Genomic DNA, 21,471 nt, shown 5'->3' with positions numbered 1-21,471 from the left:
GTATTCGATTCATAATTGTTACATATTTGCCGTGACTTATTTTTAAAACGTGTTTTTCAATAAAAAGACACATCAAAATTGTTTACCTTATTTCTAATGCTAAAAAAACGAACTATACATCTGTAATTTATATTGACATTGATTATAGACTCGTTTGACAAATCCATTATTATACATATAAGCTATAATTAGATTAATTCATATTTATAATTCCTCGTAGTAAATGGCTGCATTTTAGGCTATTTTCATCACACTTGCTCGAACAAGATCTTATTTCATGCAGGTGTATAGAAGGGTAAAGGCTTATAATTGTTCCCGCGGGAGTTATGGATTGTGAAAAAAAGCTAAGACTAGGACCTGCTCCTGTCGGGAATTATAGACCTCGTTTACAAAATCTCGCTTACCCCCTCGTTGCACAATGTACAATTTTTCCTGGGTCTTTTATAACCTCATTTTCATTTATGGGAGAAAGATTACAGAGTTTTTCTGGACGTCATCAGAGCGCTATATACAGGGTGGCTAAAAAACAACTGCATTCCCGTTACCAGGGAGGTTTCGCGAAAAAAAATTTGGCCGTTTCATACATTTTGGCTGTTCCATTTTCTATGGGTGGGTAAACTTTTTCTCGATTTCGGGGTTGGTCCCATAGTAATAGTTGCTCAGTATAATCCCAAAACCTCCCTGGCAACGGGAATGCAGTTATTTTTAAGCCAACCTGTATATTATATAGTATACTATTTAAGCTATCCTAAGCCTGGGTGAGCTCCTCCAGGATGGTATCACAGGTGTCCCAAGGCACCACCTTGGCCTTTATGTGGGGGGTAGAGGAGGAGAGAGCCTTCTTTATTAAGTCGTCCAGGGGGTAGCCGCGGCGAGGGAACACTGTCGCCTGTGGACAAAGGAGAAAATTAAAATATAAAAAGTAAATATTTTATATCGTCTCCGCTGGCTTGGCCACCTCGAAAGGATGGGCGAAGATCGGGCAGCCAAAAGGGCCATCATTGGTCATCCTAAATATCGTTGGGCGGATAGAGTGGAGGTAGATCTCCGTGAGCTCGGCGTCGGCGAAAGCTGGCGGGATACCGCTCTGGACCGAGCAAAGTGGCGTGCTCTTGTGTTGGAGGCTAAGACTCATTTTGGGTCAACGCGCCAGCCAAGTAAGTAAGTAAATATTTTTCAAATGGTGCAGACCTCCACTAAGAAAGTTGCTTCGAAATTCTACCCCTAAATGAGTAAAAATGTGATTGTAATTTTATAACAGCTACCACGCAGGCGAGGTTTCAGGCTGAGGGTTATATTATTACTCTCAGAGTTAAAATGATCTCATCTGAGGTATATGACAAATATCTTTCGGCCATTTTTGTACTTTCCGGCAACCGGCAATGTTTTTCATCATGTTTGAGACACCACTCCGAGAGTGCAAGTGACTTGCATTAAATGCATAAATTACTCATATGAGCCGGTAAGTTAGCCGCAGGACAGTAGTCGATCCTGCCATCACCGACGTAGCATATAGTCGAGTACTGGCGAACCATTGGGTCAGTGCAAGTAACTTGCACAGGTTACTTACATGAGAGGCCAAGTTTGTAGCCGGACAGTAATCATTCCTGCCGTCACCAGCGTAGCATATAGCCGAGTATTCGTGCCTTGCGCACCACTAGGCGAATGCAAGTGACTTGGACAAGTTACTTACATGAGGCGGCAAGTTAGTCGCAGGACAGTAGTTCCTCCTATCACCGGCGTTGGTTATAGTAGAGTACTAGCACACTACTGGGCCAGTGCAAGTGACTTGCACAAGTTACTTACATGAGCGGGTAAGTTAGTAGCCGGACAGTAGTCGTTCCTGCCGTCACCAGCGTAGCATATAGCCGAGTATTGGTGCCTTGCGCACCACTAGGCGAATGCAAGTGACTTGGACAAGTTACTTACATGAGGCGGCAAGTTAGTCGCAGGACAGTAGTTCCTCCTATCACCGGCGTTGGTTATAGTAGAGTACTAGCACACTACTGGGCCAGTGCAAGTGACTTGCACAAGTTACTTACATGAGCGGGTAAGTTAGTAGCCGGACAGTAGTCGTTCCTGCCGTCACCAGCGTAGCATATAGCCGAGTATTGGTGCCTTGCGCACCACTAGGCGAATGCAAGTGACTTGGACAAGTTACTTACATGAGGCGGCAAGTTAGTCGCAGGACAGTAGTTCCTCCTATCACCGGCGTTGGTTATAGTAGAGAGAGTACTAGCACACTACTGGGCGAGTGCAAGTGACTTGGACAAGTTACTTACATGAGGCGGCAAGTTAGTCGCAGGACAGTAGTTCCTCCTATCACCGGCGTTGGTTATAGTAGAGAGAGTACTAGCACACTACTGGGCGAGTGCAAGTGACTTGGACAAGTTACTTACATGAGGCGGCAAGTTAGTCGCAGGACAGTAGTTCCTCCTATCACCGGCGTTGGTTATAGCAGAGTAGGTATTAGCACACTACTGGGCCAGTGCAAGTGACTTGCACAAGTTACTTACATGAGCGGGTAAGTTAGTAGCCGGACAGTAGTCGTTCCTGCCGTCACCAGCGTAGCATATAGCAGAGTACTGGTGCCTCGCGCACCACTGGGCGAGTGCAAGTGACTTGCACAGGTTGGTGGGACAGCGGGAGCAGGCTGTCTGCCGCATGCAGGGCTCGATGTATAACCGGCCTTGGTCCCAAAAGGCACGGTTGGTGATCACAGCCTTTATGCAGTCCTGAAAAAATTTTTACTTAATAAATTACCATAATAATACCATCAAAACAGCATGGGTGCGGAGACAGATGTTATTTCAGTACTATTTTGCGAGATTTTTCGTTTGAAGGTTATAAATTGTATGGAGATGACATCTGTCACAAAACCCATACTGTTTGAAAAATACTATAAAACCGGTAATTTTGGACACGGCGCGTATTGTACGTCGGTTCCTCACTCTGCGGCCCTGACCGCCGGCAGCTTGGGCCCTGCCCCGCTGCTGGCGGCACCCTAGGTTAGGTTTTTTTATAATGTGTGTGTATATAATATATTTTGTATTGTTTTGTAAGTGTTTTTATATTTAACTTTTATTTTCATATTATTGTAAAAACCCTAGCCTAAGAAGGATGATGCCTAAAATATTAATATATAAATACAGATCTTCTTAATGCATACCGTTTGATAACATGGTGTCGAGCATGGTATAATAATATACTCCGCCTGGTACTCCATTCCCGTCTTTTCTAGGTCACCTAACTGACACGGGCCTACGTCATCATGCGACAGCGCTATATGATAATATGCGATAGCGCTATATATAGCGGCCATGTTGTTGTGACGTAGCCCCGTGTCACTCTGGGAATGGAAGACCATGTTTTATTAGACTATGGTGTCGAGTAAAATAAGCGCTCATACTTATAGTCTTTATCTTTAGGTATTTAAATTAAAGGTAACAAACAATTTGTACATTTTCGGGTAGTTCATTTAATGGTTCACTGACCAATTACAAAACCGCCTGGATCACTCACTGAACGAAACCTACATTATTTGATCGTGTAATGTTTTCTTTACGGCCTGGCCACGACATTGGTCTAAGGCGACTGGAGGGGCGGCTGGCGGCGCGGCAAACGCGAGCGACCGCCAGGCATGCCACGTACTTTCAGTAGCGGCGGCAGCGACTAGAAGCGGCTGGGACGTAGACGTATTTAAAACATGTTTTTGTTTTCAAAAGTGGCACTTCAGTGCCTAGAATATATTTAATTGTTTGTCAATGGGTGCATGGGCTAAATACAGGACGAGAAATTTATTTACATCTAGTTTAGTATTTTATATTATATTGTGTATAGAAAGCACCCAAAAAAAACGAGTACACAAGAATGAGTGTGGAGACGTTACAACATAATTAAATACGCGAAAGTACATTTAAAATTTCAATAATAAACGCTTCCGTGTCCATGTCGCTCGATAAAAAAACAAAATGTTTTGTTCCGCACGGCACCGCTCGTTCCGTCTCGCCGCCTAGGCCGGTCGCGCCGCTCTAAAGTCGTGGCATCGCCCGCGCTGCCCGATACTAATGTTCGAGTCGCGCGCCGCCCCGCTCGCCGCCGCCGCCGGTCGCCCGGTGCACGCCGCGCGCGTTGCCGCTCGGCGACAAGGCTCGTGGCATGCATTATGCGTCGCCGGGTTATTGTTTTTGCGACTTACCGCCGGTCGCCGCCGTCGATCGCCTTAGACCAATGTCGTGGCCAGGCCGTTACGCTCAACTGGCTTAAGGAGCCATTTGAGGGTAGATTTTGTATACTTTTATTTAAATACCTAAAGATACAGAGTATAGTAAGCGATCTGTTACACCTACCTGTGTGTGTAGCGATGTGTAATCAATTGTTCTTTTGTTTTGTATCTTTTTACTGAGGTGTGCCAATAAAGAGTATTCTATCTATCTATCTAGTCCCTAGACAGTACACACACTATACACACACGACATAACCTTGTCGTGATCACGCGTTTACTCGTCGTGACGTCACATCGAAACAAACGCTAACTTAATTAGAGTAGTCACGGGAAACGTGCAAACAATACTTGACTATGGTCTTGTGTCTTTGGAATAAGGTCGATGATCGGTAAGGAAACAAAACACGTTCTGAAAAGATGGTCATTTGCTTTTATATGGCGTTATATTTAGTTTCATTTCAAATGACGCGTTTCAGGGTACGTAGAGTTAGACCAAGAAAAGTCTGCAACGATTTTGATACGCAGTGCAGGTATTATTTATACGTCATAATTTCATTTTATAGAAGTTTGACGTTTAAAATAACACTTGCACTGCGTGTGCTATCAAAATCGTTGCAGACTTATCACGGTCTGATTCTAGTTTGAATTAAATTCTTGCGAGGTTAAGTGTACATACATAATTAAACACGAGTATACAGAGTGAAATATAAACGGAGCACAGAGTTCAGAAATTAAGAAATATAGTTAGATGGTTTTGCCTGACTCTGGTTACCGTAGTCGGGTAATACATCTATATGTAAGTTGTGGAAAGGTTACAAGAGATTGGAAAGTTCCCGGAAATTTCATAGGAAATTAAGGAAATTTTCTCTTAGGTTACGGAAAATTTCGATCCCTATACAAAATATGAGAAGTCTCTGAAATTTTTCAATGTGATACTTTTTTCGACGGCACGTCAATAGAAATGCCATTCTCAAATTTTCCTTTGGTAACGAAATACAATGCATACCGCATGCTTTTCAAGATAGTTATATACTTACTCGTACTACTAAAGTACAAAAATAGTACGTAGGTAGATCTACCAGTAGATATTCTGACACTTGAGAATAACACACACAGTAGGTACAATACAATATAATAATAAACAACCCACAATAGTTCAATACCCTTGAGGACCTAACATAATGAAATTGCTATAAACCCCTAGTGGTTCGCATGGTATTTCGTACTATTTAGTAAGCCTTACAGGGCAATTCGAGTTTTAGTTATTAGATCAGATTCCGATACTAAAAGTGATAGGTATTTGTTCAACCAAAAACGTCAATTTTAGAGTCAGATCGAGAAAAGTCTGCAGCGATTTTGATAGCCCACGCATAACACGCATTGCCAGTGTCATTTTAAACGTCAAACTTCTATGAAATTATGACGTGTAAATAACACTTGCACTGCGTGGGCTATCAAAATCGCTGCAGACTTTTCTTGGTCTAACTCTAACACGTAGTTTTGCAACTACATTGGTAATAAATGAAGGGTACACGGAAAGAACATGTCTAGTACATGTCTACAAGAACACTACATTTTGAGCTATCGCGGTTTGAAAGGAACGATAACCATATTATTTTTTAGAGTGAGAACAATAGTAGTTTGTGTTACAAGGGATCAAAATGATATATTTCCGTCAAGGGCGTACATTGAATCCTGAATGATGCGATGGAATCTACAATAGAATCCCGAACGTAGTGAGGGATTCTAAAGTAGAATCCTGAGCGTAATGAGGGATTCAAGTGTTAACGCCCAAGACGAATTAATTTTGATACCGTGTGACACATACTGCTTATCACATCAACTATGAGGAAATTGTTTTGTTCCAAAATATGTATTATTTGACCAAAAAAAATAGTATGCAAGAAAGAAAAAATCGTGTCCTAGAACAGAAAAGTACAACTTTGATCCCTCCTAGCAGGGAAGAAAAGTGCCACTTAGATCCCTCCTAGCGGGGAAGAAAAAGCCCTTTTTCGAATAGGTGATATGAGTTATATTTATGATTACAGAGGTAACAGAAGCTGTAACTATAGCTATAATAGTTCATTAAGAGCTCTTCATTTTGAGGCTAAAAGGAGAACTAGGAGAGAAAGAGGAAAACCACGAGCGAGCTATAAGCAAAAGCCAATGTCGTGTCTTACAGGGACCTAAAGAACCTGGCCGAGGATCGCGAAAACTGGCGCATACTCCACCGACAAGAGCCATGCTCTTAAATTATGATGATGGACTAGACATGTTCTTGCCATGCACCCTTCAATTAGTCTAAAGGCCCCAGTACACAGTGGTGACGGATGGGCCATGCCACGCCTTCGCCATTGTGTACAGGGGGCAATGGTATACAATGGCGGACGACTGGCCGTCAGTTGTCAGCCGTGGTGGGCAATCGGGAAGTTGTCGGTTTTTTTGGCACACTTCAAAGGAATCGTGGCGTACCGTGGCCTGTGGTGTTCACACAGTCGCCATTGTTTGTTTAGTTTATCACTGACAGCTTGAATTTTTGACCGCTTGATTAAATGTTGATATCCCAAAATGTCATTATCGTGGAGCAATGAAGAGACTTTTCAGTTTATACATTTATATCAATCAGAGTCTGCAATTTTGATTTTTTTTTGATGCACCATTGTGTGAACATCTACTCTACGTGATATAGGCCTACAGCTGTGCATTGCAAAGCATTGCTTGGCATGGACCATCCTCCCACTATGGACCACTGTGTACTGGAGCCTTAAGGATTTTGACACCCTTGTATTTTTTATTTATACAATGTCACTTTCACCTTATAATTCAATTCTTTATTGCAGATAACAGATGATCCATATTAAATTAAAATAATTAAAATTACGTACACAATAATAAAACAATAAATAGGTACGTAGAGTTTCGTATCTTTGCCTGCGCTACCTATTTTCGCCTAGTTTGACATAAGTTGCCATTAACAAAATGTTTCTAATGTAAGCCTTACATAAAACTGCTAAATACAAAGTATTTTTTACGGGTGTCAACATTCTTCGAACAATCTGCGGCTAACTTCACACAGTTGACTTTTAGTGAGGTTTTTTCGTGACACCGACCACACGTTTTTTTGAACCAGTGTTTTAACTTCAGTTTTAAACGGTGATTTGGACCCGGTAATGATAAACTTTTTACATGATTATATCCTATAACTATTTATTTTTCATATGAAACTATTATTTAATGGCTAGCTTACGTTTAGAAGTCACAATTGGATAAAACATTGGTGAGGGTACTTTGCGTCCATCTTGTTGCCAAATTTCGCCTACCCCTAGGGTTGACAAATTTTTTGTACCACATTCATTGGTGGATGACATTACTTGTTTCCAAATTTAAATATTATCTTATGTTTGGTTATTTTAGTTTACGCTATATGCAAATGTTTATTTCTACTCTTACCGATGTTGAGTAGGTACCAAATAGGTATTTTTATGTCTCACTTTGTGTAAATAAGGTTGATTTGCTGGCACTTACTTACACTTACGATAATAACAACAATTTTGCAACAATTATATAATTTTGAAAAATAATATTTTTTTTAACTTATAAACCATTACTCCCCTTTATTTGGCATGTTGGTTAATTTTTGGTAGCCCTAGCTTCATTATAGAAAATGTATGAAAACAACTTCAGACTGTTGCCAAACTTCGCCTACTACCCCGTTTTTTAAAAATATGCCTAGTCTGGTGTAGTTAAGGTTCATAGTATATTAGCACATTCCAAGGAGATATGACTTAACATGTGTAAGTCACAGAAATGTAAGTATTAGCGGCAAGGCATGCCATAGGCGAAGATTGGGAAATAATACCCAAACATCGCCTATTGCCTTTGGGGCCATTTATGACCAACTTAACCAATTAAATTCTAAGTTTTAGTGGTGTATACTGATAGTTGGGAGTACTAAAAAACATTTTTTCGTCTTAACGGATTAAAATGCTTTCAAATTTGAGAGATTTTTTGGGAAAAGTGTCAAAATCCAGGCGAAGATACGAAACTCTACGGTACCTACACTTAAAAATGATTAAAATAATAAAATTAAAAATTAAAGTATTCAGTCTTACACAAAAAATAAAAATAAAAGGTACATTTTGGAATTACAAACACAAAATAAATAATAATAATAGTTAAAATTCAGTCAATTATTTACATGCAAACTATTCCAGTGTCTCGCTATGGGGGAGTCCAAACAGCTAGCGATCACACTCAGAATGCCGTTGTTACTCCCACGCACACGCACATACATACACAAAACATACACATACATGCACATACATACGCTTATACATGTACAAAAGGGTCTGACGTAAAAGGTGTATTATTCTGCTCGGTCGAGTGTCGCTTAGCGACCTCACCCTGTATCAGCTGCGAAGTGATTTTCCATCCATTAAACTTTCCATTATAAATAACAAGCTTTAAGTTCGCTCGTGCGAATTTTCTTTGTTTCTGATTATCTCTTCTTCTTCTTCCTCGCGTTGTCCCGGCATTTTGCCACGGCTCATGGGAGCGTGGGGTCTGCTTGGCAACTAATCTCAAGAATTGGCGTGGGCACTAGTTTTTACGAAAGCGACTGCCATCTGACCTTCCAACTTCCAACCTCTGGGTTTATTAGGCCTTATTGGGTTTAGTTAGGTTTCCTCACGATGTTTCCCTTCGCCGAAAAGCGACTGGTAAATATCAAATGATATTTCGTACATAAGTTCCGAAAAATTTATTGGTATACGAGCCGGGGTTTGAACCTAAGACCTCCGAATTGCAAGTCGCACGCTCTAACCGCTAGGCCACCAGCGCTTCGCTTGCGCTTCAGCGCTTGTTTGTTTCTCATTATCTAATACTACTAAATAAATAAAAAAATCTTAACACAAAGGAATCAATTAAATGAAGACTAGTTTGGTTAGTTGTGTGACTAGCCAATTGTATGATTCTAGTTCAATTAACTATCGGCCTACGCATCAAATTGGATGTCGGCGTTAAATGAATAGCCTGGGCGAATAATTAGCTGGCTAATTTAACCAGATGGCTCCGACATAATTATGTTTAAAATATTAAAGTTAAACGGGAAAATCGGTCGATTTGATCAGAGATGAAATTGGCGTCAATCTCCAATTTTAGATTTATGGTGATATTAGAGCCCCCTAAATTGAATACATGCCCCAGAACGAAAATACTGGCCTCACAAATTGGTATTCTTGCGTCCGAACCTCATTTTATCGGTAATATCGGTCATTATTGGCAGTTGAATTCGGCGAGCCAAATTGGCGTTTGCGTTCGCACCTCCTGATTCGATCGGGCAATTTAAGCTGATTGGCGGAAAATTGACTAATCTAGATACGCCTTTAGCATGCAAATTGTAAATAGCTATACTTACTTTAGAGGCCAATAAAGTCAGTGAATTTTACTGACAGTGAATTTTAGCAGGCTGATCAGAAGACGATACTGCTTCGTAACTGTTACGTAGACTACGTAGAGTCAAAATGAAAAATCTCGCGCGAGTGATTATCACACGGCCGAACCAAGACGAGGCCTTTCCTCTACGAAACACGAGTCTAAATATCCATAAATTTAAGTTAAATTATGGAAAACCTACCTCTAACCGATGTATGGACAGCCAATGTTTTGACGACCGGTCTGGCCTAGTGGGTGGTGACTCTGCCTGTGAAGCCGATGGTCCTGGGTTCGAATCCCAGTAAGGGCATTTATTTGTGTGATGACACAGATATTTGTTCCTGAGTCATGGTTGTTTTCTATGTATTTAAGTATTTATAAATTATATATATCGTTGTCTGAGTACCCACAACACAAGCCTTCTTGAGCTTACTGTGGGACTTGGTCAATCTGTGTAAGAATGTCCTATAATATTTATTTATTTATTATTTAATGTTGCACGAACACCGTGTTAGCATCAGTGAGTAACACTATATGTCAGCCAGCCTTATGTAGAGCCTTTAACATGTGTATACAGCCCGGGATCGGTTTCATAGAGACAGATACACTATATCCGAGTATATCCGTCCCGCTCTAACATATAGTGAGCACGTTTCGAGACACACATTCGCTGTATCCATCTCACTTGACCTATATGCGTGAGCATATAGCGTACAGTGAGTGACTTTTAAGAGGCAAAACGGCAAATCTCACAGTGATTACTAGACGGCCGAACCGAGACGAGGCCCCTACCAAACACGAGTCTAAATACATTTATATTTATGTTAAATTACCTCTAACTGATGTATGGACAGCCAATGTTGTACGAACACCGTGTTAGCGTCTATGAGTAACACTATATGCCAGCCAGCCTTATGTAGAGCCTTTAACATGTGTATACAGCCCGGGGTGGACTCATGGAGGCTATAGTGACCGAGACAGAGATATCCATCCCACTCTAACATATAGTGAGCACATCTCGAGACAAAGATCGCTATAGCCAATGGGTTTCCCGGTGTGTAGTGAAATTGCTACGTAGAGGTAAAACGACAAATATCGCCGAGTAATTTTTAGACGGCCGAACCGAGACGAGGCCTCTACAAAACACGAGTCTAAATATCCTTAAATTCAAGTTAAATTATGTAAAACCTACCTCTAACTGTACGGTTACCATCAGTTTGTCACTGACATAAACGCCGTCGAGAACGTAATTTACTTTCTATACATCCCGTTTGCACTAATATGCGAGTGCGAGCGAGATGTATAGAAAGTAAATTACGTTCTCGACGGCGTTTATGTCAGTGACAAACTGATGGTAACCGTACTGATGTATGGACAGCCAATGTTGTACGAATACTGTGTTAGCGTCTGTGAGTAACACTATATGCCATCCAGCCTTATGTAATGCTTTCAACATGTGTATGCTGCCCGGGGTGGGCTCTTGGAGACAGATACACTATATCCGAGTATATCCGTCCCGCTCTAACATATAGTGAGCACGTTTCGAGACACACATTCACTGTATCCATCTCACTTGACCTATATGCGTGAGCATATAGCGTACAGTGATGACTTTTAAGAGGCAAAACGGCAAATCTCACAGTGATTACTAGACGGCCGAACCGAGACGAGGCCTTTACCAAACACGAGTCTAAATACATTTATATTTATGTTAAATTACCTCTAACTGATGGACGGACAGCCAATGTTGCACGAACACCGTGTTAGCATCTGTGAGTAACACTATATGCCAGCCAGCCTTATGTAGAGCCTTTAACATGTGTATACAGCCCGGGGTCGGTTTCATGGAGGCTATCGCGCTGAGGACGTCCGACTCTCGGAGGCCGGCGGAGTAGGCGTGCTCGAATACCTGGGAAAGAAACGTTAAAGTTATTAATAATAAGGTTTAATGTGTATGTGTATCAATGTAAACCGAAGTTTGGCAGCGATTCAGGGACAAATCATGCTGTCCCTTTCTAGTGTATGGCACTTTCCCTTCCGGCTATTAGGGTTGGCAAAATTCAAGCTATTATCTTATCTGTGGTCGTGCACGCAAAGGGACGTCAAGTTGTGCCAACCCTAATAATTGCTCAGAGCAATCCTGAACCGAACGGGGCCGAGAATGCCCGAAAGGAGTGTCGCCACACTGGTAAGGTGTAACAACAGGTTCGGCGTCCGCCATTTTTGTATACCTAAGGTCACGGTAAAAAGGTTAAAGGTCAAAAGGTTATCTGTTAATCCACTGAAACCAATTTACAAATGAATGCAAAGAATTTTGCTTGCGTGGGTGATGGGTGAGTCTAAAGGGAATAAATGTATATGTATGTATGTATGTATGTATTGTATTGTGTGTATAAAGTAAAGTAAAATAATGTTTTCAAACAATTTTCGCCCTTTTATTCTAAGTTTGTGGTTGTCAAGAAGCCAAATAATAGTCACCTATTGAAAAAAACATTTAACAACATAATTTCAAAAAAAGTGACACCGTTTGCGGAGTACAATCTATGTTTTAATTATTTGCTCGTGTTACAGGCCACACCCGGTATACAGAGGTATTAAAATACAAATCATCTTCCTCGCGTTATCCCGGCATTTTGCCACAGCTCATGGGAGCCTGGGGTCTGCTTGACAACTAATCTCAAGAATTGGCGTAGGCACTAGTTTTTACGAAAGCGACTGCCATCTGACCTTCCAACTCAGAGGGGAAACTAGGCCTTGTTGGGATTAGTCCGGTTTCCTCACGATGTTCCTTCACCGAAAGCGAGTGGTAAATATCAAATGATATTTCGTACATAAGTTCCGAAAAACACTTTGGTACGAGCCGGGGTTTGAAACCAAAATACAAATACTAAACTAAATTAATAACTAGCTTAAATCTATAATAGGGTCTTGAGGCATTGTACCAAGGATGCTGGCGGCATTTCCTCGCTGTATCGCAATGCTGATACGTTGTGCGAGGTAGCCGCCAGCTCTTCGGTCACCAGTTACGTCAACCAGACGCTTCGCGATTTCTACTAACTTGTGCGCGCTGGGACCTATTTATATATGCACTCGTAATATTGGGGTTCCGTACCCAAAGGGTAAAAACGGGACCCTATTACTAAGACTCCACTGTCCGTCTGTCCGTCTGTCTGTCTGTCTGTCACCAGGCTGTATCTCATGAACCGTGATAGCTAGACAATTGAAATTTTCACAAATGATGCCTTTCTGTTGCCGCTATAACAATAAATACTAAAAACTGGCAAAGTGCGAGTCGGACTCGCGCATGAAGGGTTCCGTACCATTACGGAAAAAAACTGCAAAAAATCACGTTTGTTGTATGGGAGCCACACTTAAATGTTTATTTTATTTTGTTTTTAGTATTTGTTGTTATAGCGGCAACAGAAATACATCATCTGTAAAAATTTCAGCTATCACGGTTCACGAGTTACAGCTACAGCCTGTTGACAGACAGACGGACGGACAGACGGACAGCGGAGTCTTAGTAACAGGGTCCCGTTTTTACCCTTTGGGTACGGAACCCTAAAAAGTACGGAATCCTCGGTGGGCGAGTCCGACTCACACTTGTCCGGTTTTATTTTAGTAGTACCTAATATGTGTATATTCATAGTCAGAAGACAAATAATTGTGAAACACGTCAGATTTCAGGGAAGAGCTCTGAATATGTGCTATTACGTTACTATTGCGTCAAGGAATGGTCCAAGTCATACAAGAAAGGCGGGAAAGGAAGGTCATTTTACGTATTTATTAATATTTTCACTACATCTTATAAAACAAAGTCCCCCGCCCCGTCTGTCTGTTTGTATGTTCGCGTTAAATACAAAAACTACTGAACGGATTTTCATGTAGATTTCACCTATCAATAGTGATTCTTGAGGAAGGTTTAAGTACATAATTTGTTAAGGTTTACCCGTGCGAAGCTGGGGCGGGTCGCTAGTTATTTATAATCTTACACAGATCAACCTAGTCCCAAACTAAGCAAAGCTTGTACTGTGGGTACTAGGCGACTAAATAGATAGATATATATATGCTTAGATACATAGATAACATCCATAACTCAGGAACAAACTCGTGATGAACACACAAATAAATGCCCCTACCAGGATTCGAACCCGACACCTCCAGCTTCGTAGGCAGGGTCACTACCGACTTTAGTCTGTATTTTTAGGTATTTAAAAAAGAGTTAACAAAATCTACCCTCAAATGGCTTCTTAAGCCAACTAAGGGTAGATGAAAAAAATACATGATCAAATAATGTAGGTTAAAGTCAGGTCGTTCAGTGACAGATCCAGGCGGTTTTGTATTTGGTTGGTTAACCAATAAATGTTATAACTACCCGAAAATGTACAAATTGTTTGTTTACTTTTATTTAAATACCTAAAGATACAGAGTATAGGCTAATAGGAGGCCGTTAGGTATGGCCGTATGGTGACGTAGTTTTCAAAATTACAAAAAAATCGACATGGAAAATCAGTAGTTACTTTTTAATCAGGCAGGAAGGTAGTTTTTTAAAATCAGTAGTTAGTAGGTGGATTTTTTGATCAGAAGTTTCTGACATTTTGAGTGGAGAACAAAACTCTACATTTTCAAAATTGAGCCTCATATTTTTCTTATAAAATTATCAGAAATATGCGAAATATTTTCCAGCTTCTTGGAAACTTTTCATAAATTGCATGTCTTTTTACTCAAATAAGACTTTGAAATAAATACAAAATTACTGGAATCCGAAACAATGCTCTAGGGCCTCTAGGTCTACACAGTAATTGCCCCTACCAGGATTCAAACCCGGGACCATCAGCTCTACTATCGAATAGGCGAGTCATTAACCCTTCTTTACATGGTGATGGAAATTTCCATCATAACGTTGTCCTATGGAATAAAGGTGCATTCGGAGATGATTGATATTTATTTTTAAGACTGTCAACTTTCAACACTAATCCATTTTCTGATTTTTTACATAAATGTATGCAGTATTTTAATTTATAAAAATTACATTTGTTTAAAGACGAAATGTCGGAAAACTTGGAAAAACCTGGAAGTTGATGATTTTTAGTATGTGATTTTGGGCAGATTTTTCGGGGTTTTGTAATTATTTTATATTTACAAACTTTATCATAGGAATATCACAAATACTGTAAGTACCTTTCTGATGGCAGTAGAATTTTTGCAAACGGAGACGCCATGTCTGTAATTTTCGGTACAAAATAGTCTGCCGATTTTTGCGGGGGAAGGGCACGTCAAATGTACCTATACGTAACGTAAAAATAGCCGTCAGATAAACGTCAGTCCATACACTGTGTATGACCATTGGCCGCCTATTTTCGACAGAGGGGAACGCCAGTTAAGAGCCAACGGGAGTGGTCATTTCTCCATACAAACGTACTCCTCGTTTTCCTCCGTGGTTTTTGAAGCTAGAGCAATTATTTTTTCAACACAGATTAATATTGTCAATATCTGTGTCGGACCGTTTTGCTTTTTTTGATATTTTTGTTTTTTAAGGCGCTAGAGCCCTTCAAAAATGGCCAAAATGGCCTAATTGACTATGCCGCAATGAGAGGCGTGGCATTCAAAACTGATATCAATTAGCCAAAAAAGCAAAACGGTCCGACACAGATAATTTCATAATCATTTAGATTTCCAAATTTAGTTACGATTGGTTAAGTTTTGGAGGAGGAAACAGAGGAGTACGAAACCTCGATTTTTGAGATTTTTACGCAGGATTTTTCGCCTTGTCCTTATCGCACTACTTTTAGGTGCCGCTTCCGTTAGCGAGACGGGTATATTTACCTAAAATATTTAAAACTCAGCTCCTGTTTCGTCTTAATGGCTACTCCGTTTGGTTATATCCTCTAAGTTTAGAGTATAAATATTAATAATTACTAGAGATGCCCCGGATAGTGAATTTAGCCGAATACTGAATATTCGGCCCCCCTCTCGGCCGAATACCGAATATTCGGCATGACATGCGAACGTTTTGAGTCACAATTATTATGAAAACTGTTCGCCAACTAAGCACAATGTTTGCTAAGATATATTTTTATGTTGAACAGAATCAATTAATGTAGTTACTAACTACATTAATTGATTCTGTTCAACATAAAAATATTTTTATTTTTATCATGGGTCGGATTTGATTGATTTTAACTACTAGTTAAAATCAATCAATTCCGACCCATGATAAAAATAAAAATATTTTGGAATCAACAAATGCTCAAAAACGTGCCTTATCGTATTTAAACTACTTTCCAAGAATACATTTTAAATATTAAATATACCTAGTTTTTGATTATTTTTTTGTGTATTTTTTCTTTTTAGGTAGGTGCAACAGATATTCGGTATTCGGCCGAACAGTAGGCAACAATCGGCCGAATACCGAATATTCGGCAAAGTGGCAGAATAGGCCGAATACCGAATAGTTGCCGAATATTCGTGGCATCTCTAATAATTACTTATTGAAACATTGTAACCTCCTTTATACATTTTGAACTTTGTAGTCTAGAAGTTATAAAGTTATAATGAATATCTAGTGCAACTGTTAAGGACATAAATTAAGAGATAGATAATTATGTAAATAAGATTATCAGATTTAAATACTCGTAGTGACATAACGTGTCAATATGCGAGACTGAATAGATGTCTCGGGGAATTTAGAGCAACTCCGGAAAATAGTTAATAAAAATGACAGAAAAGAGAAGATTTACTCCGTTTATGAGACAAGTAAGTGATGTATTTTTGTGGTTTTTGAGGCTCGTAGGATTTGTATCGTAAACAGTTAAATGGGACACTATACAGGGTGGCTAAAAATAACTTTCGGCTGTTTAGTGTTGTCAAAATTCAAGTCATTATCTTATCTGTGGTCGTGCACGCAAAGGGACGTCAAGTTGTGTTAAACCTAATAATTGCTCGGAACAATGATGAGCCTAACGGAGCCGAGTTTGCCCGAAGTCAGGAGTGTCTCCCCACTGCCTGAACCGCTGTCAAACTCCGGTTTTGTAGGAAGTTTCCTTTCTGTACGATAGTACTATTATTTATTCTGTGGTGTTGTCAGTGCCTGGTGACCGCAGCCGTCAGCTTAAACATGGTCGGCTTCGGCTGCAGCACGGGTTTTCTCGGCATCATGTTGCCGCAACTCCAGGAGACGGGTTCCACCATCAGCGTCACCAAGGAACAGGCTTCTTGGCTAGGTCAGTTCATTCCAACTTATATAGGCGCCATATTTATAAAAGCTGAACTGGCGTTGTGTACGTTGACGTTGTGTTATGTGTTGTGTGATGATGTTGTTGTTGTTGTTGTTGTTGCTGTGTGTGTTGTTGTGTTGTGTTGTTGTTGTGTTGTTGTTGTTGTGTGTGTTGTTGTGAGGGGTAGGTGAGCGTTTCTTTTATTGTTTGCCTTTTTTTATACATATATTGTAACCTTTTTTGGCACTTTTCTGTTATTTCTAGTCAGGATCGCGAGCCCTTTTCATCCTTATAGGAGAAAAAAAGTGTCCTAAAATATCCATACGTTTTTCAAACTTTCCTTTTTCTTATCGCCATACAAAGTATTTGGGGAAATGGTAACATAGTAGGAAAAAAACTCTGGGACATTTTTTATCCCATTAGTATCGAAAGAGCTCGTGATTCTGAGTAGAAATAACACAAAAGTGGCAAAGGTCACAATATATAAAAATGTCTAAAAATAAAAGAAACGGTCACCTACCCCTCGCGCCGAATGATGGTCTTGTTCCTTTAAGTATCTTTTGGTTGGGCTAAATTTAAAAAAAACCAGCCAAGTGCGAATTCGTACTCGCGTTTCAAGGGTTCCATACATTAAGTCCGACTCACGCTTGACTGCACATTTCTAATAGGTTTTTCTGTCATATATAGGTAAAGAACTATTTTGTGTATTTTTACAAAATTTTAGTCCCAGTAGTTTCGGAGATAAAGGAGGGGAATGGTCATTTTTTGGCTATTTTCTTAAATAACTTCGAACCAATGTATTTTAAAATTATAATAAAAATAGCTCTTTCATTAGATAGGTATATAACACGATATAGTTTGAAAAACTAAATTTTTCAATTTTCTCATTTAGGCCCCATGTTTAAAATTCATTTGTTTACGTTATATGTCCATCTCTGGGTCACTAATTTACATATGTGTACCAAATTTCAACTTAATTGGTTCAGTAGTTTCCGAGAAAATAGGCTGTGACAGAGGGACAGACAGACAGACAGACGCACGAGTGATCCTATAAGGGTTCCGTTTTTTCTTTTTGAGGTACGGAACCCTAAAAATATGTTTTTACCGTATTTTTATCTACTGAAATATTTTTAATAAACTACCCATACCTAATCATACTAAAACGCATACCCCGATGTTTTGGGTGCTTGAATGATTTACACTAGCCAAAAAATAAGTAAAAATTGTAAAAACTGAAATTGTACTATCTATTTTTAATTCATTCTTTAGTCATTATTTTACAATAAACAACATTTTTAAATACCCGGTATCATTCCCGCATCTAAAACCCCGGGGTATAAAACGACGGATAGGCTGAAGAAATTACAAATCTAACAATGTTTTTACTCGTTTTCAGTGTCAGTGGGATCAATGACACTGGTCTTCGGCACCTTCCTGGTACCACCAGTAATGTCACGTTTGGGGCGGAAGGTGGCGCTGTACGTGGTCACCGTAATCTCACTTCTAGCCTGGTTCGCCTACATCCTGGCCACAAGATATGAGGTACTGCCTTAGCGTCTATTGCAGATTTATTGTGTAAAACCGGAGTGACACCCTATTACACCGCCTGGGACGGAAAGGAAACGCAGGGATGCCCATCACCTGCATTACCCTCTCTGCTTCACTATCTTATCCCACAGGAAAGGCGAGCCAATACGTGTGGAGACTACAATAGCAGTCTTAACTGACCATCGTTCTGAATTAATACAAAAAGTTGATGTTATTTATAGTGTGGTAATTTTTACCATATATAAAATGTAAGTGTGTGTAAAGGGTTAACTATTTTTATGCCCTTTGTTCCTTTCAGGTGCTGCTATTAGGCGCGATGGCCCACGGTTTCTAATTTGGCATGTTCGCACCGCTGCGCTCCATCTACATTGGCGAGTGCTCCAGCCCGCGCTACCGAGGCGGCCTGCTCACCACTTGCGTTGAAGCCCAAATCTTTGGCGTCCTGTTCGTCCATCTCACTGGCTCACTTATCAGCTACAAGTTAACTGCTATCTGCTCTATATCATTCCCTGTTATCAGTCTCCTCTTGATTATTTACTCGCCTGAATCTCCGAGCTGGCTCGCGACGAAAGGGCAATACGATAGATGTGGAAAAAATTTCATATGGTTAAGAGGGGAGGATGAAATGCCAGAGCTGAAGAAAATGATACAAACAGTCCTTTTGCCAACAACCAAAACAAATCAAAACAAGGTTAAAGAAATTATAGCAGTTATAAAGAAGAAAGAATTCTTTAAGCCAATTCTTCTCATGTTTGCCTTGTATATTATGCTTACATGTGCAGGAGGCCTATTAATGGCTGTGTATGGAGTAACGATATTGGAATTGCTGATGGGCCCAGAAGTTAACGCTAATATCTGGATGGTAGCCTTAGATTGCCTGAGGGTCCTTTCTACTGGTATCGCAGTTTTGGTGATAAACAAAGTTAAGAGAAGGAGAATGCTGTTTAGTGTTGGGTTTTTCTGTGTTGGAAGCCAATTGTGTATGGGAGCTTACGTCTTAGCAAGAAACATGGGTTATTTGCCCTTCGATTCATGGATACCTGGTACGTTAATCAGCGGGCAGATGATGTCGGTGTCCATGGGAATGCAACCGCTGCCAGGCGTTATAGCTGGTGAAGTATATCCTTTACAACACAGAGGTCTTTCAGGAAGTGTTGGTTTGATAATGCTGAGTATATCTGCATTTGCGGTACTTAAGGGTTATCTGAGTTTAGTATCAGTGATAGGTCTGGGAGGCACATACTTTTTGTTCTCTGGAATTATAGCAGCATGTCTGTTGGTGGCGTGGGTGTTGCTTCCGGAGACTAGTGGTCGGACCCTGCAGCAAGTTGAGGATCACTTCCGGGGTCCACTGTTAAAGGTCGATGGTGAGAGGCAACCACTAACGCATTCGGTGACAGCTAGCTACTTGTCTATACAGGAATGACGATGTGTGTGTGTGTGTGTGTGTGTGTGTGTGTGTGTGTGTGTGTGTGTGTGTGTGTTTAAGTGCAACAGTCGTTTTACCTACATGTCAACTATAAAGGAGATATAGTCAAGGCATTGTTAACATTTTTGTAAATCGGTGTTTTGAACTCTAACGAAATTGTCTAAAATATAACAATGTGCTTCTTTACTTCTTCTTCTTCTGCTACCATGCCCTAGCGGGCGTCGGTGGCCACCTTAGCAAAGTCTTTTCTATTCTTGGCCAGTCTTGTTAGCGTGGCCGCGTCTTTGATGATGACTTCTTTACTTGGTGTAATATATTTTCATCCGTGTATATGACAAGCATGGTAACAAGAATTACATTAATAAACGAAGCTATTTTAAATAAATGATATAATTCCGTGGATCAATAACTAAATAAATAGAAATATATCCTGCCTTGTAAAGTTCTGTCAATGGCACCTAATTTTGCAGGGAAATATAGCTACCTAAATATATCGTTAAAGGTGGCAATTATTGATGGTGAGAATGAGAAGTGATGTCCGAACAATAGTGCAAACCTTATTAATTGCTACGTTTATGTTAATTATGTGTAATTATCCACCTATCTTCGGCATATACACATAATATTATAAAGCACACTTGTCTAAACGCCCCGCTTCTGCTTATCCCTTCCACCCTGACCCCTATTCATTGCCAACGCGACCGCGGCAAGGCCACGCGTGTTGGGCCACATCCAAGCGTATTCACACTTACGGCCCAACCAGTATAAGCACACTCTCTTATTCCTTATAGTTACTAAGAAGCTAGGGGTCATTTTATACTGGCAATTATGATCAAGAGTCACCGGCTGCCAAAGGGAATGCAGAGCCAGGGCTTTCCTATCGCGAAAACGAAATCACTTGCTATTTTACAGTATCTATCCTCTAGCCGCCTAGAGACCTATAAAAAGGTTTCCTGTTCCATTCTAATTTGAACTTTGTGTTGACAAAATAAAATTTCATTTTGCTTGGATTGACGTATGGGCGGCTAGACGCTATACCGCACAGGTAGAAATGCCAGAAATGTCACATGGCGGTCACGTTCGCATCTCCTATTATGTCATGTGCTCCTGGTAGGGAATTCTGCGTTCCATTCACGTCGGTCAATTCTATGGATTCGAAAGACGTAAGCCGAAACTAAAGAGTTTCGCGGTAGTTTCCAGTAAGTTCCTTCGAAATATTTTGCGTGCGGATGGCGCTCGATCGATTGATTTTCCCGGTAACAGCCCTGTAGCTACTTTTACGTAAACCCTACGAAATCATTTGCTATTTTACAGTGTATCTATACCGCACAGGTAGAAATGCCAGATATATCACATCGCGGTCACGTTCGCATCTCCTATTATGTCATGTGCTCGTGGTAGGAAATTCTGCGTTCCATTCACGTCGGTCAATTCTACGGATTCGAAAGACTTGGGTGAATCAACTTTTTCTTGTCACTAGTTGCCATGGTTACGGTATCCTAAGTCACTCTTAAAATACTAGTTATTTCGTATTTAAATTAACCAAAATTTTTTGGTAGTTATAAGGCCTTCCCATAATGGGACATCTACTAAGCACGTTTGTAGAACATGGTACAGTA

The 21,471-nt window shown here is 40.3% G+C and overlaps 2 protein-coding genes across 2 annotated transcripts in view; one reads left to right on the top strand and one right to left on the bottom strand.

Annotated features, from left to right (window-relative positions):
* Window positions 1–739: 739 nt before the first annotated feature.
* LOC134803385 (pyridoxal phosphate phosphatase PHOSPHO2-like) overlaps window positions 740–21,471 on the bottom strand; it is a 35,453-nt gene continuing 14,721 nt past the window's right edge. Inside the window, exons 2-4 of the mRNA XM_063776200.1 lie at window positions 11,379–11,567; window positions 2,517–2,735; window positions 740–889 (exon numbers count right to left, since the gene is read on the bottom strand). Coding sequence (XP_063632270.1) covers window positions 749–889; window positions 2,517–2,735; window positions 11,379–11,567 — 549 coding nt within the window. The 3' untranslated portion in view covers window positions 740–748. The remainder of the gene's footprint in view (window positions 890–2,516; window positions 2,736–11,378; window positions 11,568–21,471) is intronic.
* LOC134803359 (facilitated trehalose transporter Tret1-like) lies at window positions 18,334–19,884 on the top strand. The gene is made up of 2 exons (XM_063776158.1): window positions 18,334–18,417; window positions 18,722–19,884. The coding sequence occupies exon 2, from the start codon at window positions 18,764–18,766 to the stop codon at window positions 19,847–19,849; it is 1,086 nt and encodes a 361-aa protein (XP_063632228.1). The 5' UTR covers window positions 18,334–18,417; window positions 18,722–18,763; the 3' UTR covers window positions 19,850–19,884.

Source organism: Cydia splendana, chromosome 26 (assembly GCF_910591565.1).
Source record: "Cydia splendana chromosome 26, ilCydSple1.2, whole genome shotgun sequence".
Lineage (NCBI taxonomy): Eukaryota > Metazoa > Arthropoda > Insecta > Lepidoptera > Tortricidae > Cydia > Cydia splendana.
The sequence above is the reverse complement of the archived record's forward strand: the minus strand, read 5'-3'. Positions and strand labels throughout refer to the sequence as shown.

Coding starts and splice junctions, on each gene's coding strand:
- LOC134803359 (XM_063776158.1), top strand. CDS start 18,764: ATGTTCGCACCGCTGCGCTCCATCTACATTGGCGAGTGCTCCAGCCCG.